Source organism: Copadichromis virginalis, linkage group LG16 (assembly GCF_057382275.1).
Source record: "Copadichromis virginalis isolate Kocher_CV1m ecotype Utaka linkage group LG16, C_Virginalis_male_GT1.1, whole genome shotgun sequence".
NCBI classification, from domain to species: domain Eukaryota; kingdom Metazoa; phylum Chordata; class Actinopteri; order Cichliformes; family Cichlidae; genus Copadichromis; species Copadichromis virginalis.
In genome coordinates this window covers 7,782,884-7,792,670 of record NC_140633.1, presented here as the reverse complement: position 1 = coordinate 7,792,670, position 9,787 = coordinate 7,782,884, and the positions used below count along the sequence as shown (strand labels likewise).

The following is a 9,787-nucleotide window of genomic DNA, read 5'->3' as shown; positions in this document are numbered from 1 at the left end:
GTCTCTTTTCTCTTGGATCTGTATAATGTTAGTGGGTGTGGAACACTGTTATTCAGCAGGTGGGTAAACTATCTAAGAGTTGGCTTAAAGGAACTGATAGGGAGCTAAAACAGCTATCAAGCATGTGCAAAGTAATAGAAGAAAAACATGGAGTTAGAGCAGCTAGTACCCTTTAGGTCTTCCTCCAGAAAACCTCAGTATTTAAATAAATGCACAAATTTATGACAAGACATCAGCGATTGTATTAAATTGCATTACTTGCACAGAAGTAAAACAACTTGCCATTTATTTTACAAGAAAATGCATTCACACGTGAGGATTTTAATGGCACAAACAACAATCTTTAGACAATGTTATTTTACAGTTTAACAAGAAAATATTCAAGCCCCAAGTAAGAGAGGCAGGGAGTTTGTGGTGCTGACAGAAAGTCAGGCATTAGTGGCAATTATGTCAATGCCACTTATTCTGGCTCAGAAAATAAACAAATAAAAAAATAAACTGCCTCTTCCACAGTACAATACAAACTGAATTCATCATAGTGTGGATAAAGATTCAAAATCACCACAATTTCAAACAAATCTATTATCAAAACAATCCTGAAACTGCAGTTTCTGGTCCTTAGACGTCCAGCACCAGCAAGCAGTCAAATAGCAGCATGTACAACAGGAATCATGTAAAGAAATACACTGTCCATAAAAGGAATCCATAATGAATCCAAAAGTATCACTTATTTTCCAACAAACAGCGTTGCTGGTACTTTCCCCCATATGAATGACAGCAGTCATCCACAGACAGGCACGTTTCCAAAATATACACATTTCGCTAATTCTGTTATTAAACACTTTGTTTTTAATTCTAGGAGTCTATCATATAATCTATCAACAGTATCTTTCACCGTTTACCTGCTTATCACTGTTCAAATAAATGCTTTCACAGACAATCTGTGACCATGTTCCATCCAGTCAATTGTCCAGTTCGATATCAGCAGCAGGAAAGATGCAGAGTATCCTCTGGATACTTGGGAGTGAGCTCTATCATTACTACAAGGACTCTTCATCAGAAACACTGTCTGCATTTGCCTTTGTCAGGAGCTCGAGCTCCTCACTGTCCTGCAACACAAAAAAGAGACAAGGCATCAGAATGAATGAACAAGTGATCAAATCCAGTGGACAAATCTGCAGACATTGAGGCACTGTGCACATCTTTTTTCTGTTTTCAGAAAGTGGAGGGCAGTATTTACTCCCCGAAAAACACCGGGGAAGTACCGTGCATTTTAAAGCCACGGCTGCCAATGGAGAGGGTATTTTTGTTAGTGCTCTAGCAAAGAAACAAACACCTGAAACCTGGCATTTCACCTGATTTACAGGGTTTCTTCAATACAGAACAGGACGCTGGGGATGAAAAGAATTCCAGGATAGTATCCCCACAGACTACTGTATTGTTAAATAGCTTCTTCCATCAAAAAACACTTGACTACTAAAGGAATTCTATGAAGTAAGGCTCCAGCATGAGCCTGGATGCTATTTTCATAGCTGGGAATCAGGTTTCCTCTTGCACTCAAGAAATGACATTACAGAGAAACAAGAGCCAAGTTTCCTGCAGAGCACTTGGTATGTGGGCGGGAGTAGAGGAAGTGGATATACATCGGGGTTAGGTGAGCGAAGTTGTGTGAGGAAAAGGAGTGTGTGGGCTTGTGTGCGTGACTACTGAGGATTTGTGGTTTGTCTCCTACCCCTCTTGACCTCTCAAACACCTCCCCGTTGATGACCCGTAGTTTCTCCCGCTGCAGGCTATATTCCAGGTCCTTGGGCCAGCTGGCATTGTAGATAAAGATGGCCAGCAGGACCGTGGGTGCCTGGAGGAAGAAGTCCAGCGAAGGGTGGAAGTCAAAGAGGAAGAGGGAGAGGCCTGTGACCAGAACAGTAGTGAACTGGCCAGTCAGCACATGGAACATGTTGTCTCTGAATTTTAAGATGAAGGCCACGGATAAGCCCAGGGCAGCTAGGGAGAACACAGAAGATTATGAGTTCTTCAAATGCATACTAGAGATAGATAAATGAACTAGTCCAGTTAATAACAAATTACACCCAGCAGCTGGATTAGTGTAACTTAGCACTGATGCCAGAAGCAGGACCAAATACCCACCAGGCTCTGTTCAAAGGCATAAAACAACTCAAGTACCAGCAGCTTACAAGATCACAAGTTAAGATGATTTTGTCTGTAGACGACAGAAATTGTACAAAGTAGTGGTTTTGCATGCTACAGTCTTTTGGAGCCCCCACCCCAACCCCTCCTCTATTTACGCCAGCTTTCATCTGATTGGCTGCCCCTACATCTGAGCTTCTACAAACAGAACCAGGTGCTGCACCACTTCCTCTGCTTATCAATTTGACAGACTTCCTTCAACCCAGCCATGCCTTCCAGCTCATCCTGGAGGACACAGTATTCCCCAAGCCCGCTGAGACCTCCTCCCAGTAGGACATGGCCAAAAACACCTCACCTACCTAGGAGTCCAGGAGGAATCCTGGTTAGATGCCCCGAGTACCTCAACTGTCTTCTTTTGATGAACATATTTTCTCTTCCTCAAGCAACTTATATAATCCACATGGACATGTTTGCATATAATTCAAAGCAGCAAACTAATTAAATTAAATTAAATTAAATTAAATTAAATTAGAGTGGACATCTCCAGCAACAGAAATGACAGTAGGAGATCTCAGTTCAATAAACATCACACTTATGCCTGCTTGATATTCATCTTCCAGTCATATGCTGTATAAAACAGTATTCAAATGTCCCTCTGATGTGAGAATGATGCACTACAGTGCTGACTGAAGTTATCAATCTTGTGATAGGCAGAAACACCAAAAGTTAAAAATGGAACAGTCAGGTCACTAAACTGCTGAGACTGGAGTGGGGCTGGTGGAAACTGCGGCAGACCAGGGCACTGAAACATAGACAGACAGTTCTTTTGCAATGAAAAACATAAACACCCATGCTCCCGGTAGGTTTCCGCTGTGTCAGCTGTTTACATTATAGGTGCTTATGCAGTAACCATGGTAACCACGGACTCTGAGCGGCTGGATCGACGGAGGTCAGACAACAATTTTACATATATGATCTTCAAACAGGACACAGCCATTATCCGTCCTGGCCTCATATCAAATGTGAACGCAGACTGAGTCTATGTTTGACGTTTGCTTTATATCTAATCTTCCTCTCAAACATTTAAACAGCAGCGAGTCTGCAGCTGAGGGAACACAAACTCAAATTCTCGGATTGAACAGGTTTGCTCGTTTCTTGCGTGTATTCATTTGGTGATTTATTAAATGTGTAACTGTTATTCTAATCTGCTGCTGAGTCTCGTACGCTGATGAAAATGCAGAAAACTTAAAATAATAGAAAACAATAGAAAGAAAAATATTCTTGTAACAGTGCACATTTAGTGCATTTAGTACAATTGGCTTCAGTTGAGGTATTATTTCAGCTTTTCTAATGCTAATCAGCTGCTCCCGTTTGTAAACCCGCTTGTTCCCATGATTACGCATCTTAACTCATCATCATTATTAAAATATGTATTACTTTTATGTATTAGTGATCTATTTGTTGTAATCATCTATCCTTGCAGTTGTTTATTACACAAAATAAGTTATATTATCACTTCTGGCCACATAGCACTGATATTCACTGCACATGCCCATATTAACTTTTTCCAGCCAGGTGTTTTCCTTTTCCCATTCTTCCCTTTCTCTGAGGGGAACAAACATTGCTGCTCTAATGCTGGGCTTACACTGTGCAGTTTTAGGCCCATTTTGAGCCGTTTTTTAAGTGATCGAACCGATTTTGGCCTTCATCGTGCATCGTGTAGTATACGTGGGGTAACGAGAAGTGATTAACACCTCACGACCAGCTCCCGACCATCAATCGCTCGTGAGGGTGTCACCGTAGCTATTCACACTGCTCACGCGCAAACACGTAAACGTCGGTGAAAAAAATGGAGCAGCACGGCTGTGCAGCGTGTGATCTGGACACAAGCGATGGAGGCACAACTTGTAGAACTTTGGAAACCTCATCCGAGCCTTTTTGATGTGGCATCACAAAATTATCATGACCACAACAACCGTGAAAACAGTTGGATTTACACTGCTGCTCAATCACAGCTGCCTGATCATGTTTTTCATTAGCAATTTAGCAAAGTTGATGGTGGTGGTGTGTCTGTGTGAGTGAAAGACAGAGAGGGAGAGCGAGCGACAGATTTTCTGTTATAACCTTCATGTTATGGAGGCACAGTGTGAGCACTCAGGTCGCATCAGAGCATCGGGCGGTATAGTGTGAGACTCTGCATCGTGACCTACCAACTTCTAACCCCTGCGAGTCAATCGTGCAGTTTGAGCAGGAGCTGAATAACGTGACTGAAGAAATCGCACAGTGTCTGCCCAGCTTTAGGTGTACTGTCGTCCGAGACTTGCACCGCAGTGTCGGCGTTTGTTTCCCTGTTGGCCATGCTTCTTGTTGTGGTCATCTGTTGTCTTCCGGTATTTTCTCCGTAAGAAATGACAGTAGGAGATCTCAGTTCAATAAACATCACACTTATGCCTGCTTGATATTCATCTTTCAGTCATATGCTGTATAAAACAGTATTCAAATGTCCCTCTGATGTGAGAATGATGCACTACAGTGCTGACTGAAGTTATCAATCTTGTGATAGGCAGAAACACCAAAAGTTAAAAATGGAACAGTCAGGTCACTAAACTGCTGAGACTGGAGTGGGGCTGGTGGAAACTGTGGCAGACCAGGGCACTGAAACATAGACAGACAGTTCTTTTGCAATGAAAAACATAAACACCCATGCTCCCGGTAGGTTTCCGCTGTGTCAGCTGTTTACATTATAGGTGCTTATGCAGTAACCATGGTAACCACGGACTCTGAGCGGCTGGATCGACGGAGGTCAGACAACAATTTTACATATATGATCTTCAAACAGGACACAGCCATTATCCGTCCTGGCCTCATATCAAATGTGAACGCAGACTGAGTCTATGTTTGACGTTTTCTTTATATCTAATCTTCCTCTCAAACATTTAAACAGCAGCGAGTCTGCAGCTGAGGGAACACAAACTCAAATTCTCGGATTGAACAGGTTTGCTCGTTTCTTGCGTGTATTCATTTGGTGATTTATTAAATGTGTAACTGTTATTCTAATCTGCTGCTGAGTCTCGTACGCTGATGAAAATGCAGAAAACACAGATCACGAACACCTGTTCAACCAATCACTTTCATTCCACTTTGATCTGCGACAAACTGACGGTTCATCTCTGTTACAGTGTTGCATTAGACTGCTATATTTTTTTGTTCTTTATGCTGTAGATTTTCATGTCTCTGGAATAGTTGGCAGTAATAAGGATGATCTTCTGTAAAATCATATTGATATGACCCGTGACATATTCGTACATGTCAGTTAGACTAGTCAGCTGGGAAACTGTTAACTCATAGAGCTGACGATATCGTGGATATGCTGACCTCGCTCCGTGGTGTACAGGGCCGTTTACCCTCATGATTACTATTCACAATAAAAATATTAGCCGAACATCATGAAGTCTGTATGTGTTTCATAGTGTCGAACAACCTTTGTACAGTTAAAGCCAGCAGTTACTACATGACGGAAACACCAACGTTATCTCTTTTATACGTTTATACGCAGGTCACGCTGATTACTGAACAAAAACCCAAAGATCAGCTGTTAATCGAATTTATTTGCTCTCTCTCCTCCTTAAACATGTTTTTAATGTTAGTTATAATTCAGAATTGGCGACTGAAACACGTAGGACACATAAGAACATCAGGAAATAAAACCCCGATAAATATAACCTCAGTAAAAGAAGTCAGTGTCAGCGGGGGTTATTACAGCTGTGTACCAGGGCCTGCGCTTTGTCAGTGGTAATAACTTGATTGCTTGCGAGGCGAACGGGTCTATCCTGGGCAGACATCTCCAAAATCATCGAAGCACTTTTGCAAAGAGGCTGTATCTTGACAAACCGACCAGACATATGAAGATTAAATCACTACATTCTCGCTAAAAAAAATATTAAAACAGTATTTGGTGACACACAAACAGGGTTTTTCAAAGTTCAGTTCTGTTAGTTTCCACATGCCGGTTGTTGTGTGCTAAAAACAATGGCCACCAGGCCAAAGCAATGGTTTTGACTCGATCAGTGTTAACCCCGCCTCCTGAGTTTGATGGGTGAGGTTGACAGATAAAATTATTTCATGGTGAGACCTGAAGGAGTCAACTGTGCCAAAATGAATTAATTAAATACACAATTAAATAATTATTTAAATGTGGCAATAATTAATTAAAATGTGAAATAAATAAATAAATAAATAATTAAATGTGTCAATAATTAATTAAATGTGTCATTAATTAATTAAATGTGTCAATAATTAATTAATTAATTACATTTGTTGTAAATATTTATGTAATTAATTATTTCCGATAATTAATTAATTTGTGCATGTAAATGGAGAGTCCTCTTCACACACTGAGGTTAATTATAGAGTTCCACAGGGTTCAGTGCTAGGACCAATTCTGTTTACATTATACATGCTTCCCTTAGGCAGTATCATTAGAAGACATAGCATTCATTTTCACTGCTATGCTGATGACACCCAGCTCTATCTGTCCATGAAGCCAGATAACACACACCAATTAGTTAAACTGCAGGAATGTCTTAAAGACATAAAGACCTGGATGGCCGCTAACTTTCTGCTTCTTAATTCAGATAAAACTGAGGTTATTGTACTCGGCCCTGAAAATCTTAGAAATATGGTATCTAACCAGATTCTTACTCTGGATGGCATTACCTTGGCCTCCAGTAACGCTGTGAGGAACCTTGGAGTCATTTTTGACCAGGATATGTCCTTCAATGCACATATTAAACAAATATGTAAGACTGCGTTCTTCCATTTGCGCAACATCTCTAAAATTAGAAATATCCTGTCTCAGAGTGACGCTGAAAAACTAGTTCATGCATTTATTACTTCCAGGCTGGACTACTGTAATTCATTATTATCAGGATGTCCAAAAAACTCACTGAAAAGCCTTCAGCTAATCCAAAATGCTGCAGCAAGAGTCCTGACAGGGACTAGAAAGAGAGAGCATATTTCTCCTGTTTTGGCTTCCCTTCATTGGCTTCCTGTTAAATCCAGAATTGAATTCAAAATCCTGCTCCTCACATACAAGGTCTTAAATAATCAGGCCCCATCTTATCTTAATGACCTTGTAGTACCATATCACCCTATTAGAGCACTTCGCTCTCGCTCTGCAGGCCTACTTGTTGTTCCTAGAGTATTTAAAAGTAGAATGGGAGGCAGAGCCTTCAGTTTTCAGGCCCCTCTTCTGTGGAACCAGCTTCCAGTTTGGATTCGGGAGACAGACACTATCTCTACTTTTAAGATTAGGCTTAAAACTTTCCTTTTTGCTAAAGCATATAGTTAGGGCTGGACCAGGTGACCCTGAATCCTCCCTTAGTTATGCTGCAATAGATGTAGGCTGCCGGGGGATTCCCATGATGCATTGAGTTTTTCCTTTCCAGTCACCTTTCTCACTCACTATGTATTAATAGACCTCTCTGCATTCAATCATATCTGTTATTAACCTCTGTCTCTCTTCTACAGCATGTCTTTTATCCTGTCTTCCTTCTTTCTCCCCAACCGGTCGTGGCAGAAGGCCGCCCCTCCCTGAGCCTGGTTCTGCCGGAGGTTTCTTCCTGTTAAAAGGGAGTTTTTCCTTCCCACTGTTGCCAAAGTGCTTGCTCATAGGGGGTCATATGATTGTTGGGCTTTTCTCTGTATCTATGAAGCGCCTTGAGGTGACTTTTGTTGTGATTTGGCGCTATATAAATAAAATTGAATTGAATTGAAAATTGAATTGAATCAAGACGTGAGTGTGTGTGGTTCATTTAGGGGACATCTTTACATTTTAGAGTGAAAAAACAGCTTGACTTACATGCTTTCCAAATTCACACCGCATTAATTTAAGTATTCAACAAGTTAATTGATCTACACAGCACGGCCATTCTGTTATGGGGCTGCCCATCACATACTAGCTACTTTTGGCTGCCCCTTTATTATCAATTTTACATGCCTTGATGTGACTGTGGTCTGGCCCTATTTACCTAAACCTGAATTAAATTATTCACAAGTCACTACAACAGGTATACTTGTGTTTAATTTGGCGTATTTGATGCTCTTCCCGACACAGCTGTCAAGGGATTTTTTTTCCTCCTCCTGGTACTTAAATAGGGATCTTTCACTGTTAGGCAAATGTGCAAACCACTACACTATAGAGCCACAGCCTTCACATAATCCTCCTATATTGCTTAGAAAGAGTAAGTCTCTACCTTGACTCTCATGTCAGTGTCTGTGAGGACCATGTAGAACTCCTCGTAGGTCATGCCAAACTCTTTCCTCAGCTCTGTGATCAGATCCTGGTTTACCAGGTCTTCCTGACGAAAGCCCTTCATAGGCTTGTCATTCCCTGGAGAAATAAAGGCACATTAGAAGGATTCAATATCTACTTTCCTACTTTAAAGGGGGTACTAATTTCCCCTTTAAAGAATATCAATTAACTGTTAAAATCAAAGGAACATAACATTTATTGTATTTGGAATCTTAGTGAAATGGTCCAAAAGTCAAATGTAAATCTAATATATTGCCCGGAATATCAGATTGGGAAAATTGGGGAAAGAAGGAAAACTGCACACTATTGGTTAATCTGTCTTCTGTCATGTCTCCCTCCCCTCACTGCCAGTCGGTTGCGGCAGATGGCTGCCTCTCACTGAACCTGAGGTTTCTTCCTGTTCAAAAGGAGTTTTTTCTTTTTCTTCTTCTCACTGTCACCAAGTGATTGCTTGGTGACAGTGAGTCTTCTGAATGTTGTTTTGTTTTTTTGTTTTTTTCCTGACAATTATTCAAATGGTTATGGCTTCAAAAGGCTAGAAAAGTACAGGGCAGATACAAAAACAGCTTAAGGCATGTTACAGTCATATTTCTTAACGTAAAATGAAGAGCAATTGTTTCCCAGTTAATATGCTTACTCCTCTTTTAGTTTAGTTATCTATGCTGATTTCAAAAAACTGCTCCTTTAACAAATTTGTCTGAGAAGTTTAAGAATTAGACTCTTGAGTGAAGAGCAGAACTGAAGCATGCAGGACAAACTGGACAGACAGCAGCTGAGATCTAAAAGGGTTGGATGTCTCAGAAGTCTAATGGAGCTGGTGTTTATGCAGACCAAAGCCTTTAATCATAGCTCCTTCCGTGTGTGTGTGTATGACATACGGACCACAGAACAGTGTGTTCTTGGTGGCTGGTTTGCCCACTCTCTGCTGTGTAATGTGTATGAGCAATCAAGTCAGGAAACCCCCAGTACATGTAGGTGGCAGAAGACAGACTGCACACACAGATATGTACAGCAAACATTCTTTAATATGGTCTATATGCAAAACATACACTTGGCCAGCTAGGCTACAACCCAAAGATGAAGTCACTGTAACCAGAGGAGGGGCAATGCTGAAAGGACCAGCTGTTTGTACATGACCACCCACAGTGCGTTTCTCTCACTTCCAAGGACTCTTATGTTGACTTCCATTTACTTTCTTGAGATTCATTTACATACTGTTGCTTACCTTAACCTAAACTTAAATCAAGCCTTCATAATTAATATGAATGAAGACTTACCAACAGAGGTGGGTCACAACAATGTGACTACATAAAAACATGATGTCTGGAT

At 40.9% G+C, this 9,787-nt stretch overlaps 1 protein-coding gene across 2 annotated transcripts; it reads right to left on the bottom strand.

The window, feature by feature from the left end:
- Positions 1-239: 239 nt before the first annotated feature.
- LOC146690175 (UDP-sugar transporter protein SLC35A5-like) lies at positions 240-8,439 on the bottom strand. 2 transcript variants are annotated; one of them, XM_085435059.1, is made up of 3 exons: positions 8,400-8,439; positions 1,733-2,001; positions 240-1,109 (listed from the first exon to the last, which is right to left on the bottom strand). In XM_085435059.1, the coding sequence occupies exons 2-3, from the start codon at positions 1,952-1,954 to the stop codon at positions 1,041-1,043; spliced, it is 291 nt and encodes a 96-aa protein (XP_085291185.1). In that variant the 5' UTR covers positions 1,955-2,001; positions 8,400-8,439; the 3' UTR covers positions 240-1,040. The 2 variants fall into 2 exon arrangements, with proteins under 2 accessions (XP_085291185.1, XP_085291184.1); XM_085435058.1 differs by lacking the exon at positions 8,400-8,439 and having other exon boundaries at positions 1,733-2,298.
- Positions 8,440-9,787: the final 1,348 nt, after the last annotated feature.

What these genes read in the sequence shown, in the direction of transcription:
- LOC146690175 (XM_085435059.1), bottom strand. Translation starts at nt 1,954, where the DNA reads ATGTTCCATGTGCTGACTGGCCAGTTCACTACTGTTCTGGTCACAGGC. An exon ending in TGTTTGAGAGGTCAAGAGGG is followed by an intron (nt 1,110 to 1,732) that starts GTAGGAGACAAA and finishes TTTGTGTTGCAG; the next exon opens with GACAGTGAGGAGCTCGAGCT.